We start from the raw sequence: 24,095 nt of genomic DNA, 5'->3' as shown, positions 1-24,095 counted from the left end.
GTTGTCTCTCCATTCAGCTCGGTTCTGGATGCTTCCCAGAGTTTGAGGGAGGCACTGTAAACACGAGTGTGGAACTAGATTAATAGCGTCTCTCTCTTTCACTGTCACACTCCCACAAAAGACTCACTCGCGTGTTAAAGCTCCGCCGCTGAACTCCAGACATCGATATTTGTGTTAAGAAATGAAGGGATGTTCTTTACGTTAAAGCTTCAGATGGCCCTCGACTGATTGATCAGGCCTCGCGCTGATTAAAAGCTTTTCTGTATGCTGAGTTCATAAACTTATAGATTGAGCGTATTAATCTGAAAACACCAGCCAATGGGCTTGAACTGGGCTTTACTTAAAGAGAGAGCATTTATGACTCCAGACCTTCTCCTCATGACGTGTCAAATGCCGAAAAAGCTGAAATCGGCTGACAACTAGATTTAAAAAATTTTTTTATTGAAACATAACAGCCTCAGTACCTCTACGCAACTGTTGTATCGTTTTTTGCAGATTGCGATTTTTTTAATTTTTATTTTTTTTCTATTTCTTAATTTGTCCTTTTGAAAATCACATGAAAGCTCATAATGTAGTTTTTTTTTGTTTTTATGTCTTGCTCCATCTCTCCATCCCTCTTAATGTAAACTGCTATAAGAACCTAGCTCAATATAGTCCAGTTTAACATTTTTAATAAATTCACGTTGACCTATAATGTATTCTTTTTTATATATATATATATATATATATATATATATATATATATATATATATATATATATATATATATATATATATATATATATATATATTTTTTTAAATTTTTTTTTTTTTTTTTTTTTTATTTGAAATCATGTTAATTTATTTTAATTGTAATGTTGATTTATTTATTTTATTTATTGTTTGTTTAATTAAAAATGTAATTTATTTTATCGAATTTCTTTTAGGGCAGTTTGATTACATTAAGCTTTTTTTAAAGCACTAATTATACAGATTTCCGCGTAGTTTGGACGCGATTTCTACCAGTGTATCTTTTACTCGGGGGTCGCCAATGATTACTTCCACCAATCAAAATCTGTGTAGACACACAGTACCCTCTGCGCTTCGTGAAATAAGAAATGTGAATGAATCACCACGAGTCAATAATTCATAACCTACACTGACCGCTGGAGTCTGTGGATTTGAATATTTCATTTGCGGCAGGTGCACAGATAGGTGAGAGAGTGTATTTGCTTGCAAAATGGCCCGCTGCCACTCGGAGCCCTCCGATGTGTGTCAGTAAAAGGTCTGTGAATGCCAAGTTTTCAGAGCGGCGTCATTATTTACCATCCCGCTCTTGGAATTGCACCGGTAATGCAGCCATTTCATTGGAGAGAAAGAGAGAGAGAAAGAGATATAAAGCCTTTCATTTATCTAACATTGTACTCATCCATCAAACACTGACAGTTCAAAAACACAGCGTTCCTGACAGAATACACTGAGCATGCACAAAAATCACTTTCCTGTGTTCTTGTGTGCTTTTCGACTTTCTGTTCATCAAAGAGTCCTCGAGAAATGAAGCACAAAATATTAGGAAGAAACTTTCAACGCTGATAATAATAAGGAATGTTTCTTGAGCGGCGAATCGCGATTTCTGGAGGGTCATGTAACACTGAAGAGAAAATAATTGTAAACTATTTTAGACGTAATTCTTTCACTATGTTATTACTGTTTTTATTGTTAATAAGTATGGCATTGGTGAGCATAAGAGGCTGAAAATATATAAAAGTAATTTTAAAACTTTTTTATATATATATATATATACCTATACACATACAGATATAGACACAATTATATGTGCATATATGTATATGTGTGTATATATATGTATATATGTGTATATGTATATATGTGTTTATGTATGTGTGTGTATATATATATATGATACATACACACACACACACACCCATATTTGTGTGTGTGCAGTATTAGTATTTATTTCACCGTGAGGTCATGGGAAGTAAGTGAAGTCTATTTCGATCATGTTGTCAATCAGGGGTCTGGCCTGGATTATAAAACCATATATTTATGCATAGCTATGTGACAGAATAAATTAACATGGGTTAACAGACTACACCTCACCCACCCGCCCTGACTGACACACACACACACACACACACACACACACACACACACACACACAGTACTGGAGAACCATCAGCTACTCTGCACTTGAAAGCCGAGCCGTGTCCCTTTTGGGTGGGTGGGTGTTATTTTTATTTTTTTTTTCCACGGCTCTTGTTTTTCTCACTCTAAACTCTAATCTTGCCGGCGATCAAAGGCGATTACAACTCCATGGAATGAGCATTTTTAGAGCTTCTAAAGGCAGTTTTCAAAAACAACTGCTTTTGGGTTTTTTCTGCGTCTTAAGTAAGCCAATCATCGGGACTGCGACAGCCCACACCAACTTTGATCCACAAACCGCTCTTTTAGATTTAATATATTCATGTTATTTCTGTCCTAGACCTCCCACTCTCTCCAACTCCCATCATCATTTATATAAGCTGGTGTTTTGGGGATCTGATTCATTTTTGCAATATGCCTGTCCTGTTTGGAGAGGGTGTTTCTCCCGTGCGAATCGTTGCATCTGCAGCGCTTCTATTACTGTCCCCTGGACGTCTCGTTCTTTTATGCACTGTTTTATGATATTTTCTTTCCTCCTTATGAGTTGACTGTGCTGATGCTCTGCCGGTCTCCGCTGTACCCTCCTGTGAAGAAGAGCCTGGATGTTTGGAAGTGTTTACAAGCAGCTGAACTTGTTTGTGTGGTTCAGATGGATGAGAACTGCTGTGTTTCAGGACTGAAAGAGAGACTACCCGGGCCTGTGGGGATTATAGCCAATGGCAGGGTGTGGGTCACATGACTCAAATCGCTAAGCCTCATTGGATGGCTGTTAAATAGTAATATTAGGGTACTAGACACAGGAAAATTATACTGAAGGGCATCAGTCAAGGGCTCCGAAAAATGTATTCATTAATTCATTCATTCAAAGAAATGTTTTATGTAATATTAACTGTTTTTATAAATATTAGAGGTAAAAAAAAACATTATAATGTATTGAATGTAATGAGTGTATTATTATTATTATTACTATCATTAATATTATTTTAAATATTAAGATACAAATTCCAAATTTCTGTTCTTTTCCTTTTTTTGTGTGTGTGTGTGTCTTAAATTGTAATATTTTTTTTAATAGTTGGCTTTGCTCGTTCCAATTTGTATGTTTACATAATTATTAGTTTGTTAATATTTTACATAAATGCTGTGTGTAAAAGTTAAATAAAAAAATTAAAATACTAAAAAAATATATATATATTTTATCTTTTGTAATATAATATAAAATTTGATTAAAATGTAATTAGTATAAAATATTTTAGTTATATCTGTCATGCTTGAAGTATTTTATCTGTTTAATTCCCAGCCAGAAATAAATGATTTAGTAGTATTCGTGTCAGTAAGTGTTTGCGTGTGTGGTAGTGTTATGGTAATGTCATATTAATGTTTGTCATGTGTTTCAGGTGAGTCGCCTGCCCGTGGAGAGCTGTTCTCAGTACAGCAGCTGTAAGACGTGTCTGGGCTCAGGAGATCCTCACTGCGGCTGGTGTGTCCTGCATAACAAGTAAGTCAATGTCATTCCGCTTCCACAGACTAGAACGGTTACTCTGCACGCTAAAATCTGCTAGCTGTGTCTCTGGAAATAAAGCATTACACGGCGTTCAAGAGATTGGTTGTTTGTGTCCGTTCGAATACAAATGTATGTGGAAGGTTTGTGAGATTTGTGAATGACCTCGCGAAATTGCTTAATATGCAGTTTGAGTTCTGTGTTTATGTACGTCCCGTTTAAAGAAAGTTTGGATCGGTCATGTTGAAGGGCGTCCTCGTTTTTAGCCGGCACGCTTTAGTTTCGCCACAAGCAGGACGTGCGATTAGCTTTTGATCGGTTAGCCTGTTGCTGGATAGGGACGTTCTCTTTCTAGTGAGCGTTTGATTGGACAATAAAATATGCAGTGAAGAGTGAGTCATCAATATTTTTGCTTTGATTTTGCCAGAAGACGGACACTGTTAAATTTAAATCCAAACACCAGGTTTAGGTAAAGAAGAATTTAATAAATGTTTACGCTCACTGAAAAAATTAAAACATTAATATCATTAATATTATTACAATTTAAATAATTGTGGTACATTTTTTTATTTATGTTGAATGAATGGAAGGTTTATTCAAAATGTATTCTAAATGTGCTGTCACCTTTGATCAAGTCAAGGCATTATTTTTAAATTTGTAAAAAAATTATGTTTTAGACTTTTGAAACATTTTGAGCATATATATATATATATATATATATATATATATATATATATATATATATATATATATATATATATATATATATATATATATATATATATCATAAAAAAGCTTCAGTTATTGTGATATTTCAGCTCGTACAACTGTACAGTGTTTTTTTTTAAGCAGAATTACATCAGTAAAATACTTTGACATTCATTCTGTGTTCATTACAAACGTGTCTGTACTTCCTCACCTTCCACTCGGAATTCACTTATAAACTCTTTAAGACACCTCAGGGAATACTGGAGGCGAGCCAGCCAATCAGAGCGCTGCGTCGCTGGTGGCTGCCATTTCAGCTACCTCACGCAGCACTTGGCAGGTGACAGGCCTCCCCACATGTTCCCAAGTCTTTTTTTTTTTTACTTCTCCCGTCATTTCTGTCTCTTACCTCCGGTTGATCCCCAGGCAGCAGCTGGTCATGGGGGCCGGTTGCTGCCGTCAGGAAGTGTCTGGCTATTGCTGGCTCACCGCCACCCCGCTCTGCCTATCCGCTGTCATCGGGGCTCTCTGCTCCCGCCTGTACTGGATGAACTCCCGTCAGAGAGTGGGCTGCGTTCAGTCAAAGCCGGGGAGGAAGAGCATGTGTGATCGCCGAACGCGCTCTTTAATTTATGGAGTGTTTTCTGGAAAGAGATGGGGAAAGGTTTTGACATAAGTGTGTGCTCGTGGACCGGTCGAGATCGCACCACGGGGGCGGCAGGGCCTCGGGGTGCGGATTGTCGCTGGAAGATTTTACAGAAATGAAAAACATTGTCTTTTCATCTGTAGTAAGAGGCACCGTACGGGTTTGGTAACACAAATTGGATTCAGAGTCGGCTTTCAAAGCATTTCCGAGGTTTTGACAGCGACGAACAGACTCAGATAAAGTTATCCAGAGGTGATAAAACAGCTTTGTTCTGCCTTCCTGTAGCACTGTGAAGACCATTATCGAGTTTTACATGTCTACGATGTGATTCATCTTTGTTGAATAATATTTCTTTCAAAACTATATATTACTACTGACCTCAACTTTTAAGGGGTAGTTCTTTTTAAGCATTTTAAGAGCATGCTAACATAAAAATGACCTAAAAACTAAGGCTAAAAGCTTAGATTTTCTTCATCTTAACAGCTGCAAACATTGTTTATCCAATCAGCAGCACAACTATTTACTATTAAAACACTGACTGTAATTCTAATAATACAAACATGTCTATATTTCAGCTTTGCCTTCCTGTAGCTCCACAAAGACCATTGTAGAGCATCGTATGTCTACAGTTTAATGCATATTGCATTAAACAAAAAAAACCTTACTGAATCTAAACGTTTGCATGATAGTTTATATAAGCTAATTGGAAAAGTATTTTAGAAGTACGGTAACGTTTAAAAAAAAAAAACCTGAAAAATTATCTATTGTAAAATTCTTACCGGTTCAGATAATGCTCATCCAATCAGTTTTGCATCACAGGTATCCATCCAATTTTTTTAACGACTATTAATTTTACAGTTGTACAGTTACACCATTTAAAAAAAAAAAAAACATCTTTGACCGTCATTTTATTTTTTTTCACAAACATGGCTGTATTTCAGCTATGTTTTGTCTTACTGGAGTTACAGAGTCCGTAGCCGGTTTCCTGAATAACATTTGACCTCAAAGCTAATAGATTCAAATTTTACAGTAATTCTTGTTTTAACAGCTTCATGTTAATCAGATGTTCATTTTATAACTGCATTATGAACAATTTTCATTGTGAACATAATAACATAATCGGAAACAAACTACCATTGAAGAAGGAATAACGGATATATCGTCACTCAAGAAAGAAAAGCGGTTAAAAGGCTTATTAAAAGAATTATTATACAAGCATTGGCAACATTGTCGTTGGAAGCTTTAACAAAAAAAAAAAAGCTTTAACAAAAACGTCTGTGAAATCTGTACGGCGTGGGTTTGGTTACGTTGGATCTACCGTCAGCATTCGTAGCGTTTCCAAGTTTTTGACAGCAGTGTTTAGATTCAGATTAAGCCATCCAGAGGTGACAAAACGGCTTTGTTCTTCGCGGCATCAAAACTAATATACTAAAATCCTAAAATGTTGTGATACTTCAGACGTGGCTCGTCTGAGCGCGCATATTTTAAACGCAATTACACCATTAAAAGACTTTGACAGGCATTCTACATTCATTACAAATGCCTCCGCACTGAAACTTTAAAGAAACATTGTCTTCTCTTCTCGAAATCTCTACAGCGAGAGGCTCTGTACGGGTTCGGTTACACAAATTGGATCCAGAGTCAGCATTCGATGCTTTCCGAGCTTTTGACAGCGGCGTATAGACACAGATAAAGTTATCCAGAGGTGATAAAACAGCTTTGTTCCGTCTTCCCGTAGCGCCTTGAAGACCATTGTGGAGTTTGGGAAAAAAAAAAAAACGCCCGATCTATTTTCCACCGTCGCCATACCTTCAACGAGATAAAAATCTTTAATTAAGATGTAAATCTGGGATTGATGGAATAATTAGCGCAAGCCTTTACCGCACCCGTCGGAAAGTGACATTTGTTTGCATATTAATAGCACATCCCCAGACTTTACATGACCTTGTGACAGCCGCCGCGCAGCGCAATTAGCAGCAGATCAAGCAAAGCTACCGTTTTAATGGCCGACGTGCTCATTGCGCGCAAACCCCGTTACGAAACTCCAAAGAGCCCCGACCTTTGACTTCCGCCCGGCTCGTCACCGACCCCCGGGCCACAGTTTGGACACGCTCGGATGACGGACGGCGTGAATAAAAAAGTATGATACGCAGGAGTCTGACGATGCGTCACGACTCCCGTACGCTGTCCATGGAAGCCGTTTGCTTTGAGAGTAAAGAAACAAGACCTTGAGACACGCCGGGTACATGAGCGTCTCAAGCGCTCGGGGCTGTCGGGTCGGTTTTATTAAAGTAAATCGGGTTTCGTAGCGCACGGTTATTGTTTAACTCCCACTGGTCAAATGTACGAAAAGCGACCTTTTTCGAGTTCGTTTCAGCACAGCAAAGTAAAACAATGCTGAATAACTCATAAATGACTTGTGCACTAATGCATTAGCGGGGTAATTATCAGTATCAGAGACGGCAGGTCATACAAACAAGGTTTCTGACAAAAATAATTGAGCTGTCTTTGAGATCTCAGACATCACAGTTGGTTTGTTGATTATTAGGGCCATTTATGCTTTGTTATGCCGTTGAATGGAGGGTTTCTGAGGTAATTACTGTGGCTTTTTAAAATCTGATTTTACAGATTATGTATCTCTAATATTCTTTCAGCTATGTGTAACTTTTCGGGAGAAAGTGAGAGCTTCCTGTCCCCTCAAACTCAACTCCTTTAACAATCACACAGTTGAAGGCGTCCTTTGAAATATTTAGCACGGAATGTTTTCTTTAAACCATTAACTCTAATGGTCCTTGTACATTGCGTCTGAATATTTTCATATGCATTTTTACTAGCGCTGTCAATATTTACTTAATACGTATGTGTGTGCTGTGTATATTTGTGTATATGTAATATATATATATATATATATATATATATATATATATATATATATCAGTACAAATTTTTTGATTTTTGCGTGCAATTATTTGCTTGACAGAGCTAGCTTTTTCGTATTCGTCGTTCTAAATATTCGTCACCCAAAGAAATCTTGCACAATGTAAAAAACATTCGCATAACAGTACTAAACCTTACTACCTTGTACGGTGGCTCTGCATTCTCAAAACTCCTCAAAATACATGATACAGATGCAAACGTGATAAACGTTACCCAGGCAACGTGACGTTGAATTTATTTTTCATCACACGGGAAATTTCAGACAAAAATGTTTAACTGCGATAAATGGTGTTACCTATAAATTAAACAGTATGTCAGTATTTAAAAAAAATAAATAAATGCAGCAATTAATAATAAACACCACATTTAACATAATAAGCTGTAAAAAAAATGTCATTGAAACTAATTTGCTAATGCAAAAATACAGAAAGTGATGCATTGAATTAAAGGTGGAATTTAGTAGAAACACTTTACTACAATAAAATGTAAATGCACTTCAGTAATCATTTGTACAATGTCTAGTGTCTTTTAACTATTCGCAAGTCAATGCTGCATGTGTCTGATTCACTGGAATAAAATGATTCATAGGAGTCATTTCTACAGGAATCAGTAATTCATTAGAGATTCAGACTGTATGGCGTGAGCAGTGTGGTCTGATTCCAAAGCGAATGAATCTAGAAGGAAAGTTTGAAGAAAAAAAGAGTGAGAGGAATCCCACAATGCATTGCTCATCATGCACATGTGTGTGTGCCTGTGGGTTGACCTACAGTCGTACATGTTTTTCTTTATTCTCTGCGTTTGATGTGCGTTCTTCCTCTCCAGCGGCACGCAGAGCGGAGAGGTGATATTTGAGCGAGCGTGACTAGTCACAGTTCATTTTTAAAGCCCTTAGCATGTATTATTATTATTATTATTACTGTAGCTCACACTAGAGTTGCACCTCGAATCGTGAGGCTTGTTTGACGCTTCGGAAATGCGGAAAAAAAACATGTTTTCCATCCCGTTCTTTCATTCGCATCGGTTTCATTGTCTTTCTCTCTCCTCAATGACAGCCAACAAGAAGAGCCTTCAAAAAAAAAACTACACCCGTTCCTCCCATCTCAGCATAACACGCTTTATAATTACTGGAACGGTTGCTCTTAACCTTTTGTGTTCGTTTATTTCAGCTCCGCAAATCCAGATAGCCTTTGTAGTGGGTGTCCTGCGGATCTATCGTCTTTTATCATCACACATAATGCTGAATAATGACTGGCACACCCCACGGTTTTGTTCGCTGGTTATTATGTTCTTTTGTTGACAAGACAGAGCCCTTCTCTATATAATTAATATTTGGACATGTGCACATATCTCAATTTCTCCCGTTGCGATGACGCCGTTCTCAGCCTTGTGTTTTCGCTATGATATAAAAGCCGGTCGAGCAGATGTTCAGGTTCTGACCTTTTTATCACAAAAACAAACCTCGTTTTGTAGCAGACCTCCTTTATAAACGCTTAATTATTGTAGCGCTCAAGCGTTTCTGTGTTTGGTTGTTTTTTCCTGAATTATCAGTTGCCTGATATTTTCAAAACATCTACTTGATATTTGTGACGTTTGAACCGTTTTATTTTAGAATGATATTTTAACATATAATATTGTTTCTCTTGTAGGATAATTATATAGAATAACTGTATAAGAGCAATTATTTAATTTTTACTTTTTTTTTAAATTTATGTCCCTCAAAAGATTATCAATCTGAAATATTAAACTTAGTGTGCAATTAATAAATGGTGCTATCAATATATTAATATTATGTCAATATTTATTGTGTGAAAAATATTATGTCAATTTTTTTTGTATAAAAATCAATGTACCCATTAATACTAATATATACATAATGTACGCCAAAAAATATTGTACATTTCACAAACAGCTGCATGAATAAAGAAAGTAACATGCTGAATTATTAATTATTAGTTACACAGAGAATTTAAATCTATATAGACAGACATATTTGAATGTATATAATAAATGTATGTATATGTACACATCTTCTATAATAAAATTATTTTTAATTGTACAATAACAAAATTAAATTATAAAAAATATTTTAGAATTATAACTAAAATTGATCAATTAGAATTATATAAAACATTTTTAAAATTAAAAAAATATACAAAAAAAATATAAATGCGACAAATAAACATTTATATTTTTCCAATTTTTTAAAATGTGTAGTATATTCTATATTCTGATTAATATTGTTATAGAATATATTCGCAATGTGATATTTATTACATATTACGTGTAGTATGTTTGTGCATGTTAGTGTTTTGTGATCTAATTTATAGTACATTCGATTTCATTTTAACGTGATTGATTTGGCGCGTTCAAGACGCATGCATTTCGTTACGAAATGTAATGTTTGGAGTGTGTTTGTCTGATGTTTCAGGGTTCATCGACAGTTCAAACTCCTTCTGAACGCGTGTGGCCCGCTTTTGTTAAACACACATATGTAAGCCCATGTTTCTCAGGCCTTTCATCGCGTCCGGCTCGTTTTGTTTGCCAGTACTCGCTCTCCTCGGGGAAACGCGCCGTGCACCGTTGCCATGAGAGATGCCTTTCACCGTCAGCCGCTGCCAAAAGCGTACTGGTTTTTTGGCTCGGGAGGGGACAGGGGGCGGCTCTGACCTGCATCTTATTCTTCTCCTTGTTGTCTTGGCTTCGTATTCAATTCCCCGAGAGCTCTTTAGCCTCTAGCCACCGACATGGCCGAGCCAAAAGGGAGAGAGACCGAGTGGAAGAAGGGGGCAGGGGTTGGGGGAGAAAAAGCGCCAAAGTGTACCTCTGGAAATGGTTTGTGTCCATGGCAACGAGGGGAAGCTGGAAGATGGGTTTGCAGTGTAATTCAAATCAGCCCCATTTGGTGGAGTTTGTATTGTATTACTGTTCCTACCGAAGGGCTCTTGTGGATTCGGGAAAATTAGCAGTACACTGTCTGGTAGAAAGGACTGTGGTTAAAAGCTTTAGCAGGCCTATTATTGCGCGCTCGTCTGATGTGATGGATCTGTCGTAGGTTCGGTCGAGTTGCTGTGTTTGTTAAGAGCGCTCGCGTCTCTGTAGACGCTCTCACGAGTGTCCCTCGGTGTTCATTAATGTTCTATTCATGGTCGGGTCTTTCAATGACTGCACATTTACTGGTTGACCTCAGCGGCGGCTCTAGGTGTACTCGCAGCTAGCGCGCTACTGCGGGCTTGTGCTAATTGTGCTGGAGGGCTGATACGCGCACGTCATTAAGACGTTCATTCATCTGGAGCATGTTTTAGAGCTTCTCCTGCTTTCAGAAATACCATTCAGCTCTCCAAATGTTTGTGAATCCAGTGTTTTCAAGATGTCGTTGGTTTCACAAAAACGCAACACTGCGTCTTCTAATAGGCCCTTTTTTTGTGTATTTATATCTTTCTTTTCGGCCATATACAAAAATATGTATTCGATGTGTGATACGAACCTATGTGCATCCGCATTATTTTTATTACAGAATATTGTACATTTGAAATACTTATTGATACTGTAATAAATTAATATAATAAATAACACAATATTTGTGTGTTGCTTAACATCTGGTTATATATACTATATATTTTTATCATTTGAATTGGTTTTGGAATTGGTTATCATTTTAATTGGTTTTAATTTTGGTTACAGCTTTAGTCAGTTGTCTATAAATATTTGTTCTATTTTACATTGGTAGTTTTAATTAATATTCTGAATTCTTTATATAATTTTGGTCATTTTTTGTCATATTTATTCGTTTTTGGACCTTTTTCAATTACATTTTATTTTTATTACCTCAACTAAATTGCTAGTTTTGTTCTTTTATTTCAGCTAATGTTCGTTTTCAAGTAACAAAAAATTTAATTGTAACTTAGTTTCAATTTAACTAACCATAACATTATAAAAATATTTTGTAAATGTCTATGAATGGAAAAAAGATGGTAGGATTTCTGTACTCATTTTCTTTTGAAACATTTCATTGCATTTTTTACTTCAGTCTTTATTCATCTTCAAGCTTCCAGCATTGTTAAATGTCTCGACTCAAATTGCAGAATAACAGATTAACATCTTATAACATTATAAAGTATTTTCAAGAACAGAGTGTACTGTGGAAAGTGTCATCACTTCAAGTCTAATGCACCATGTTTCTGAAAGCTTGCAAGCGAGCAGGAAAGTCAAGTGAAAGAAAACCGTCGTTTAAATCTCTGATGACTGATGTCTGCAAACCGTAAAGGTCGTGTACCAGACAGACGTCCTGAAAGGCACAGAGAAAGACTGTTGTCTTGTCAATAAACCCTCACTCGAACAGGTGGACGCTTCTACCATTGTTCCTCTCACTAATCAAAGTCAAAGACACAATTGACCCAGAGACTCTCGGAGCACTTAGTCCTTTACGTATATCAATTAATGCACGCCATCGATTTCTCTCGCCCCGTCTTTCACCCCTCACTCCATCTTAACAATCTGTCCACCCAGACGCCTCAGACGGCCGTATCGGAGTCCTCCATCATGAAAGGCCGCTGGAGTTTTTCGAGGTTTTCATCCCATTTCTGCCCTAGTTCTTCATTTACGCAGGGTTCAATGTGACCTTAGAAGTAATAAAGCGATATTACTCAGACTGGAATTGGGGGGAGACCGGTGGAAACCATCCTGGAATTATCCTCATAAGAAGGACACCGAATATGGAAGCATAATAGATTTCTTAGAAATTGGAACAGCTAAGCTGGCACTCGGAGAGAGAAGCTCTCAGCTGGGGAGAAATGAGTCAGTTGCACAACTGCCCCTCAAACTAGTTCAGATGGGGCGACGGCGAGGAAAGGTAGACGGATGAAGCTCCGACTTTAGATAAAAGTCTCAGTTTAACCCAAAAGTGCAATCCCACAAACCCCGTGTGACCGTTTTCTTCTGCGGAAGACCGGCCGGAGGTATTTTGAAGCGCATCCAAGCAGCTGTTTTCCGTTCCGGGTCTTCTGAAGTCAGACCATAGCTTTGTGTGACAAGCATATATCAGTGGCTTTTAAATCTCATTCACTTGTTGCCGAATGACTCCCGTGAATCGTGTCGGATGTGTTCGGTAAATGGATAAATGTGAGATGTGTCATTTGTGCACACACGTATTAAGAGTTGGTGTGTCAGGCGCGCTGCACCATGATTGACGTCAGTGACTGCTAACGCCATTGGTTTTCTTGTTTAAACATGTGCATGTGCAGTTGGGATGTTCAAGTTAAAATCTGCAGTGAACAAATCAAATTTTGGGGGGCTTTTCAGTGGTTTCGTTACAGTATATGAAAAAGAGCAACGCAGAGATTTATGTTTTTTCTAATATCTTATTTAATGCTCCTCGGCGCAAGCGTAAATGAATATATATGTAAATTAGCATCATTTTATTCTAAAGTATCTCTGTTTGTTTTTTTTATGCATGCAAGATAGGCATTTATGATAAAGGAATAAATGTGAAATGTGTAATTCTTGCTTTCACGTATTCAAACATGGCGCAAACAAGACGCATCGTGCCAAGCTTGACAATAGTAATCTAACATCATTATTTATAATACATCTTCTGTTTTAAATATGTGCATGTGCAAGTGAATTTTTCAGTAAAAAAAGTAATGTGGACCAGATCTCACGCTGTTTTGTTTTCTAGTGCTTTCATTAACTAAAAAAAAGAGCAACTCAGATTTACTTCACTTTTAATATTTTTGCGTAAATACAAATATAAATATATAAATGTATTATATTTATAGAGATAATATATGTCTTTATAGCATATGAATACATTTCAATCATTCATTAAAGTAGGCATTAATTATTGATAGATTAATAAATGTGAATTGTGCATGCACATATTCAACCCAGGCTTGGCTATAGGGATGTTTTCACTAGATTTAAATTTCCTTTTTTGGTTTCTCCAAAACCCTGCCAATTAATGGCGTGATTGATTGTACGTTTTTTGGCGTTCCTTCAAAAGAAGTTAGATATTATGTATTTATTTAACAGACAACTTTAAAGCCAATTTTCTAAATGTTTAGATTTTTTTTTTTTTTTGTACCCTCGGCATCCAGATTTTCGAATAGTTCAATCTCGACCATGCAACATCCTATCATAACAACCCGTACGACAACGGGAAACGTATCCATTCATCTTTCAGCTTTCAAAAAATCGTCCCTTATGACAAGTTTTGCGTTCCAGGGTCACAAATGAATTCGAAGCGCAAGGATGGCTTGACGATAATTTGCGAGTGCTCGATCCCTTCGAAGCGGCCTTCTTCAGGTTCACGAACGACGATCTTGAAGGTTACCGTTTCGATCCCCTTACTCCCAACCGTTCGTCCCTGAGCGGCGTTCCACGGGTCGCTTTGAACAAAAGCGAACGCTAACGACCGCTCGCTCACACGAGCACCGTTCAGCTGCACCGCGCTTCCTGTCACGGGCAATTTACAGCCCTCGTCGAGTTCCTGTTTGCCGTACACGCTTGCGCGTCGAGAAGGATCAATACGGTAACACTCCGGCGGGTCGTCGTATCGTTATGTCCCGGGAACCACCCCGGGAGCACCCTACCTGAGAAAGGTGGCGACGTCTCATAAATCACATTAGTTCCAGTTCACCAGAAAGACAAGTGCGCTTTAATTGGACAAAAACTCATTTCGCGAAACGCGGGAAAAAGAGAAAAACGAAAGCGAAAAAGGGGCAGGAAGGCCTTGAAGGTGCATGTACCGAGAGATATCCTTTTCTATCTCTTTAATTAAGACTGCTCCCGTTTCTTTTTTTTCTTTCTTTAGACATATGGGCATAATTAAGGGAAAACAAATCATTACTGCTGTGTGCATTGCCGGTGAATAATGGCATTGTCAGTATCGACCGCGCTTGCTTCATTTCCCAGACAGGCAGGAGCGCTGGAGGTAAAAATGCGACGTTTTGCTGTCGCTGATGGAAAATAATGCCATCTCAGACGTCGTGATGAATTAGATACCTGGGCTTTCGGCAAATATTTAGCTACGTGCGTCTAGTTTTGAGGTGTTTGATGCCGTCCGGGGCGGCCGCGCTTTCACAGGCTTGTTCTCCATCTCTCCTCCGTGTGTGTTTTTCATTAGAGTCTCTCCGGAGCGGCCTCAAAATTAAAGCGCTTTTAATTTAGCGAGCCTCGTTATGCATCATCAGCTTATACTGCACTTCTCGCCGCTGACATATAACGGTAATCAACAATAGGCGCGTTTAGGGCTGAAGTTGCTAAAATATGAGTTGATTTGGAGCGGGGTCGGCGTATTTTAATGCGGCGTGTCACGAGTGGCGGCGCAAACATTGTCGTAATAGACGATCGGGGTCGGGTGATGATGAGGCTTTGTGTACATTAGAGTAACTCTCCTCGTTCGCGGGCTAACACGAGCGCTGGCGACTTTTAACTCCACTTAACACGTTTAACGAACATGCCAGTTTTATGAATGCTTTAATATCTGGCAGCTTCCCTGCAGATGTACTTATGAGGAGAGCAGGCCAGCTCTTTCCCACGGATTCTCGGCGGGAAACACAAATGAAGAGCGTCGACGCTGCAGTCGTTGTTACAGATTTCTGCGCTTTCTTTTGCTTTTAGGAGATAATCGATACTTTTGATTCGCCTTTGTACTTTTCAGATTCAGTTTTTCCCCCTGTGGTATGAACATAACCTTATTAACCTTATTACTTTAGGAGTAACATTTTGGTAACGTTACATTAGTATTGTATTCATTAACGTTATCAAGTGCATTAGGTATTACTGACTATCAGTTAAAAAATATTTATTAGTGTAATGTACGTATTTATTTATTTTTTACATATAACATTTTCAACAATGTTAATGTATTCTAGACAAACATTAGGTAACGAATTATTTTATATTTATTTATATTATTATTATACATTTATATTATATTTACAGAATTTTAGTTTTATTTGTTATATTTGCATTTTAAATTATTCAATTTAAATTAAGACATTTTAGATTTTTGTTGTTGTAAGATTTAAAAATGAATCATAAAATATTACATTAGGTCTTTGTTATTTCAAAATTAGATTTAATACTTCGTTATATTTATTATTATGTATTTATTAGATCTTATATTTATAGAATTGTAGTGTTATTTATTTTAGGTTTTTCAAATGAATCATGTAAATGACTTAATATTAGTTTATTATTTTAAGACTTAATCCTTGCATTTATATCATTTTATATTTAAATTGCTAATTGTGTATTTATATTATAATCTTTTTTAAATAACCTTTTTTAAATTGTTATTGTAAGATTTCAAAATTAATCTAATTATATATTTATTTTATATTTATATAATTGTAGTGCTATTTTTTCAAAGAATCGTAAAAATTACTTAATAATTGTTTATTTTAATATTTTAAAATGAATCATTCAAGCTATTTTATTTGTTTATTAGTTTTGTTATATTTATTATTTATTATATATTTATATTATTTTATGTTTAAATAATTGTAGTTTTATTTATCGGTATTTTAAGATTTATAAATTATATTAATTAATTAATTACTTTAAGATTAAATTAGATTAATATATTTTACAAAAATTCTGCATTGTATTAAATATAAACACGTATACATTTGAAGTGATATACTCTCACAAATTACATGAGATATTCGGGTTGCGACGTTTCACAGTGTTCGGCCAAGCCACATTACTTGATGTTTTTTGTCACTATCATGTGTAAATAATAAAAGCAACCCTGCCAGACTTTCTGTGTACGAGTCTATTCTGCCCAACATGTAGCTTCATATCGGCAGCATCAAAAGCGTTTTGTATTGTTGATCCATTTGCGGGGAGCGTGGTTATCTGTGGATATTTGACATGCATTGGTCTGAGTGGACAGGGAAAAGGAAAATCCTGCTCACTGAAGCTTGAACGAGACGGGCCTTATCGAGCCAGCGCCGCCGACTGCAGGCTATTGTGCGGGCCGGGATCTTTCTGTTTGCTCATCCGTTTGTTTGTTTGTTTGTTTGTTTCCAGGTGCTCTAGAAAGGAAGCCTGCGAGAAGTGGGCCGAGCCGCTTCACTTCAGTACGGAGCTGAAACAGTGCGTTGACATCACCGTCACTCCTGATAACATGTCCGTGACCTCCGGCCCCACACAGGTGACTGAGTTTTATATGATACTCCAGAAGCGTAAAAAAATCACTCGGTGTATGCTGGAACCATCTTCATAATGCACTTTTATTATGGACGCTCCTTTATTAGTATTGCTTTTACAGTATAGTGAATGCTTTAAAAAAAACATACTGTATAAATATCGCAAGGTGGAAATTATTTAAAGGGATGGCTCACTTACTCACACTTATGTCTTTCTAAGCTTGTCGAGCTTCAGCAAATGGGATGATTTTTTTGTAAAGAATGGCTTGACTATATCTATCTGTCACACAGATTAACATATGGCACCGGAAGACTTTTAGTATGCATTTATTGTGCTTTTGTGTCATTTTTGAGCTTGACAGACCCAGTTTTTATTGTTATTATATGGAAAAGAGCGGGCCAGGGATTTATTGTATTGAAATTTACATTTATGCATTTAACAAAAGCTATTTGTCAGAGAGCCGGCAGTATTCATGATGTGCAATGCCAGATTTATTAGACAACTAGAGAAGAGAAGAAATGCAAAAGTGTATATATATATTTTTTTTTAAATTATGCACTTTCTAGATTTAGATTTATAGACCATGAAGATTATTGTTCGTGAATTTAAAGAATGTTGTTCAGTCTTTCTATTTCTTGAAATAATAATATATAATAATAACTTGTATTAGTAAATGCTATGAAAAATTATCATTGTTTATTATATTTAATGTGTTAACTAATGTTAATGAATTGAATTTAGAATTGAAATGTTGCTGTAATTTTTATGTTGTATATCTAAATATTGTTAATTAAAATATTATCTAAGAATAATCATTGTATATATGTATGTGTGTGTATATATATATATATATATATATATATATATATATATATATATATATATATATATATATATATATATATATATATATATATATATATATGTGTGTGTATATATGTGTGTGTGTATATATGTGTATATATATATATATATGTGTGTATATATGTGTGTATATATATATATATATATATATATATATATATATATATATATGTATATATATATGTGTGTGTGTGTGTGTGTATATATATATGTATATATATATATATATATATAGAGAGAGAGAGAGAGAGAGAGAGATTATAGTTTGAGTTTATATATTAGTTTATAGAATATTCTTCAACCTTCTGTGTTACAGCTTTGAAACGACATGAGAGTGAGTAACAGATGACAGAATTTTAATATTTTAGTTTTTTCCGTTAATGCTTACAGAAGTGTGCTAAAAGGATGTTTTCACACATGATAATCAGGTGTCTCATGCGATGATGAGACAAGCATGCCTGACAGGAGAACGTGTGTGTGTTTGTGCTCCAGCTGAGTGTGAAGGTAGCCAACGTCCCGAACCTCTCCGCCGGGGTGACGTGTGTGTTTGAGGAGCTAACGGAGAGTCAAGGAGAAGTGCTGGCCAAAGGACAAATCCTCTGCATGTCCCCATCCCTGCGAGACGTCCCATCTGTCACCCAGGGATATGGTAAGAAACATAAAATGCCATTTATTAATGCTTTTATTTATTTGAAATGAAATGAGTGAAATTGGAGATAATATAAGAGGAGAACTTATATTTCTATTGGCATATGATTGGATCTTAAAAAGCTGTAATATTGTAAATGAATAAAACATTTTCTAAACCCTTCTTCCACCTTTCCATGGATTAGCCATCATCTATACACTAAGACTCTTAATAAAGCTAAACACTATGTTTAATTAGATTTAAATGAATATGAGGCTGCGTACTTCATTCAACAAGTCCTTGGTCATGTCTAATTCACACAACGCATGGTTTCTGAAATTGCAGCCCACTAAAAAATTTTTATTTTTTTTTTCAATGCAACCTGAAGTCGAACCTATCCATTCATACTGAATATGGCATGTACCTTGACATGGTCTAAATAGCAAAAGATCCTAGACAGATGATCTCTCGTTCGGTTGATTTACTGACAGCATTAATGGCTTCTTTAATCATCGTAATAATATCATATGTCTAATATAATAAATGATTTAGCACGGGCTCCTCCCGCTGAGTCTTGGTTCCTCCCAGTGTTTCATTTTTAATAGGGTTTTCTTTCCAGCATCACAACATTTTCAACATCGATAATTATTAGAAATGTTTCTCAAGCAGCAAACCAGCATATTAGAATGATTCCTGAAGGATCGTGTGACACTGAAGATTGAAGTGATGATGATGATGAAAATCCAGCTTTGATCACAGCTTGAACATTCAAATAGGAAAGTTATTTGACCAGTTTTAACCAAACAAAATTGCCATTTTAATGTATTTTTGATCAAACACTCAGCATAATAGACTTTAAAATAGGACTTGCTTTTACATTTAGCCATCAGTGTGCTCCACATTTAATTTGGTGTCGGCAAACGCAAATATTTCATGCTGACAAACCGTTATTTGTCCATTTGAAGTTTGTGGAAACATATTTCAAGATGCATTTCATTTGCGTCAAATGAAATACATCTACCCCGAGCAAGTCTATTAAGCCGCTCTGCAGAGCTGCTTCAAACAAATTGCACTTTAGAAATAAAATTTAATTTGATTACATTTTTTTCTTTTCCGTGTTTCCCATTTCGTGGGGGGATTTTTTTTTTTTTTGTTACCTTTTATGATGACTGATAATTACGTGAATCTCTTCTGAGCTTCTCCCGAAGCTTCGAGACCTACTTCATTTTCCCTCCTTTTCATTTTTTATTTTTTTTTTTTGGTCTGGTTTTTAAGGTACTCTAAGAATTCAGAATCTCCTGATGGTAACTTTTAGACTCCGGAAGCCTGGTATTCCCATTAATAACAATTATTGCATGTCCAAATGGAAATATTATGTCAATTATAGTGAAGTGAGGCCCACAAGTATAATTTGATGGGCAGAGATGTAGTCATTATGGAACGCAAAAGGGTTGCTGAGTTTGAAACATAAGTGCATTTCGCTCACAGATGGAAGAAGTGGATAAATGGTCTCGCAATCAAATATATTAGAAACGTGAACATTAGTGAGGATATGTGTAGAGCGGGGCACAGATGCTGCGCTGTCTGCATTAGACCGTCAGCGCCGGTTCAAACAGCCTTTCTCACGCTAACTTCATTTCTGCTGCATTTTCTTCGCCTTTCTCTTCATTACTGCCTCTTTACGTTCTTTTCAGGCGATAAACGGGTCGTGAAGCTCTCTCTGAAGTCCAAAGAGACGGGTCTCAAATTCATCACCACCGATTTCATCTTCTACAACTGCAGCGTCTTGCAATCGTAAGTGCGATCGTCAGAGATGTCTTTGTGACGTGTGAAACTTCTGCTTTGGTTTGATTGGATCGGAGTCATTGAACTAGTCTCCTTCACAGCCGCCGGTATCCACATTGTCAGCAATTCAGCTTTCTTTTTCCTTTCCCACAATTGATTCAGCACTTTTCCTCCAGCCTCACATCCTTGCCCCTAAAACAGCCAGCGCAGCTTCTGACATTTTTTACATCAAAGAAATTATATTGATGTTTTTAAAAAACGCCAGAAAATGAAAGGAAGCTGATGTCCACGGGCGAAGTCCACTTTAATTTCTATAGCACTGTATTAGGGGTGGGCGAAAGAGCAAAAATATCATTTATTTTTTTTTCATGATTTATGCCAAGCTAATTTCCCTTTTTTAAAAAACTTTCAAGGTAAAGTATCAAATCAAAAAGAAGGGCAGATATTTAGGCCAAAATGAGCAAAGGGGAATTTTTTTATTGTCCACGATCAAAAATCATCATATCTCTCAGCCCTACACTGTTTACAATACAGATTGTGTTGAAGCAGGGAAAGTATGTATTATTAATATTAATAACATTTTTATGGTTTTCAGGTAAAGCTATTTCTACATAATATTTAATATTAAATGTTAATATGAATGCATTTTGAAGTAAAATAATAATATGCTAAAATATTACATGATTACAGTGAGAAAAAAAATAATAAATTAGTGCTGGGCAATGATGATTAATTGCATCCAAATTAAACATTTTTATGTGCATAATATGTGTGTGTGTGTATTGATTTTTATATATATATATATATATATATATATATATATATATATATATATATATATATATATATATATATAATATACACGTTCATCCAAATATTTGTAAAAAAATATATACATAATAAATGTACAAAGCACATACTCATATATTATATAAAAAACCTTTATTTTGGTTAAATTTAGCCCAGCACTAATATTAATTAAATGCTATAAATGTTATTGTTCATGATACTCAATGCATCAATTAATCTTAAATAAGTCCTTATTTTGAAGTCTTACTGTTTATTACGTAGCGATAAGGTACATAAAAAGTAAATCTGTCAATTTGTGGTCAGATCACGATGGCTGAAATTCAGTTGGCTTTGCTGAGACGGACAAATACAGCACAGATGTGTCGTGATACTGAAAGCAGAAGAGCTGGAGCTGGATTAGACAGATGTTTGTCGATAAGGAAGTGTTTGCGTACGAGTTTGCTTAATCAAAACCACATGCATAATTTAATCTAGAGTGCTTATTAAAATGATATTTTTTACAAAATCTCCCTATATCAGAGCTTTGCCTGTTAATATCTGTGTCCGTTTAATAAATGTTCCCTAACGTTTCTGAATGTTACTGTTTTATACATCAAGAGGAGTTTTATCCTATTAGCGTACGAGGTATAAAGAGTCATTCTAGCATCTGTCTGCAGTTGTTCTCGTATGTAAACATGCACTAGTTGGATGCCTTTCACCATCGCCTTGTGTCCGCTGCCTTATTAGTGTCTATTTTTCAGCACTCAATTTTTTATGATGCTGTCATATTAAAAGGAATTTATATAAAAAAGAAACAAAAACAAGCAGTTATTTCTGGACGCACGAACATTTCTTTTGTGCGCATCCTTTAAGAAAGAGACGAGATGCTTGTTGAAGAAAAGGAATCGTAATTATATTATTCAGTGGAACCTTTTCACTTTATTTTATTATTTTATTTTTTTGCTATGACACATTTACTGTTATAATATTATAATAACATTATAAATCTAGCTAAATAAATGTTGTTGTTTTTTTTTTTATAAAACAATTATTTTTAGTCATGCCTCCTACGTGATTGTTTGTAATGCAACAGATGTTTCATCTTTTGAGAATTTATAGAAATGCTATTATGGATATTTTCATGATTTGCGCCCCGTAGAATCAGTAGGAGAAAAGTTGTCTTCTTCCGCTTTCCCCCGTTTGCTTATTATGGAATGTGCATTGGACCGGCTGTGTTTCTTCATAGTTTGGTTGCTGATGCGAGATAAATTATTGAAGTATAACCTTAACAGACATTCGGTATTTTTCTCTACTAGATAGCATTATTGCCTTAGTGGAAAATTTGGGCCATTAGCCAATGCTTAGAGGGATTGTGATACAGATCAAAGCAGCTTTACAGTATTAAACAGGAATAGTGTGATAGTAAACACTAGTTCACCTAAAAATCTCCTTTCTGTCATGATTTACTCACCCTCCACTCCAAGAAGATATTTTGAAGAATGCTGGTAGACGAACTTTTAATTGTAGACTTCTGTAGATTTTTCTTTTTTCTTTTTTTTTCATACTTTAGAAGCGAATGGCTATCTATTTGGTTAAAAACCTTTTTTTGGGGTGGTTTAGATAAACCTAAATCATAACTTACAATTTTAATTATAAATTTAAATGATAAATGTGTTATAAATGATGGAGCTGAATAATTTTAATATAGTGAAAATGATTTTTTTTTCGTCTTTTTTTTAATCTAGTGCAAATACGCAGTGTTTGTTTTTTTTTTACCTTTCGCATCAATCCTGACATTTTATAAAAAAAAAATAAAAAATTCCTCACAGAATTTTTTTTAATTGGCTGTCCAAGTCGTTCCGAGAACCTCATTTGAAAACAAAAACATCTGTAAATTTCTCAGAAACCAGCAAACGTTCTGCAGCAATCATAATTTTCCATAGAAACGCACAATAAGTTCCCACTGGCGGTAAAAAAAAAAAAAAAAAAAAAAAAAAAAAAAGAGCGAGTTGCAGCTCCGCCTGTGGTCAGTAAATGAGTGTAATTGCTCCAGAGGTGTTAGTGCTGGTGTGTAATTGCAGTGCGGTCCAGCTGTTGGCTTCTGGGACGATTTCCGTTTGAGGTCCGGGTTATTTTTTGCTCTCCGCTTAGGCTTCCGCCTCAAGTCAGGTTATTTATACAGCGCTTTATGCAGTGAAATTTACAGTAATAAAAAAAAATGTGTTTTCAAATGCGAAACCAACACGACTACAACACAGCTGTAAAAAGACAATATTGTCGATGCTTATTTTATTAAGCTCAGGCACCGTTATGAATGGAACGCCGCTCAGGTCTGTCCGGCTGTGATTGGCAGCCCGGCCTGAGAGCGAGCCGCGCTCTATGTATTTATGTTTATTAGCACTTCAGTCATGGCGGAGTCGATGCAGAGGGTGGAGACGGGTCGGTGCGTCCCGGAGGACAGGAACCCCCTCGTTTATTTCCCGCTCCTCCTTTCATTCGAGCGCTTTACATCACTTAACCCAGTCAGCCAGCACAATCACGCATTGTTAGCGCCTCCTTTGTTTTTCCGAGCCCATTTCAGGCCGTTCCAGTTGTGATTTGCATGGAAAAACGGGAGGGAAATGCGAATTAGTTTATCAAAGGAAGGAAAGCGGGGAGAAAAGGAGGATAAAATGGCAACTGGAGGGAGCCGCCACGTGGTGACGACAATTTGCACCTTGGTTTTGCACATACAGGTAGAAAATTAGATGCACAAAGCTACACTGTGTATGTATGTGTGTGTGTGTGTGTGAGTACAAGCGCCCGTGCTGATCCTTCGAGCCGGGCTCGGTAGTTGCCATGGCAACCCACGTCCGAGTGAGGCCCGATACCTTGCCAGCACGGCCTATAGCCTGTGCCAGATTTCCTGTTTTCACAAAAGCCCTGTGGGAACGTTTAGTCTGCTCGAT

At 36.3% G+C, this 24,095-nt stretch overlaps 1 protein-coding gene across 1 annotated transcript in view; it reads left to right on the top strand.

Moving 5' to 3' along the window:
• plxna3 (plexin A3) overlaps nt 1-24,095 on the top strand; it is a 145,401-nt gene that overhangs the window by 59,252 nt on the left and 62,054 nt on the right. Inside the window, exons 5-8 of the mRNA XM_043247611.1 lie at nt 3,537-3,637; nt 16,962-17,085; nt 18,438-18,594; nt 20,268-20,367. Coding sequence (XP_043103546.1) covers nt 3,537-3,637; nt 16,962-17,085; nt 18,438-18,594; nt 20,268-20,367 — 482 coding nt within the window. The remainder of the gene's footprint in view (nt 1-3,536; nt 3,638-16,961; nt 17,086-18,437; nt 18,595-20,267; nt 20,368-24,095) is intronic.

Source organism: Puntigrus tetrazona, chromosome 8, assembly GCF_018831695.1.
Source record: "Puntigrus tetrazona isolate hp1 chromosome 8, ASM1883169v1, whole genome shotgun sequence".
Taxonomy (NCBI): domain Eukaryota; kingdom Metazoa; phylum Chordata; class Actinopteri; order Cypriniformes; family Cyprinidae; genus Puntigrus; species Puntigrus tetrazona.
This window is presented reverse-complemented; position numbering and strand designations above follow the sequence as displayed.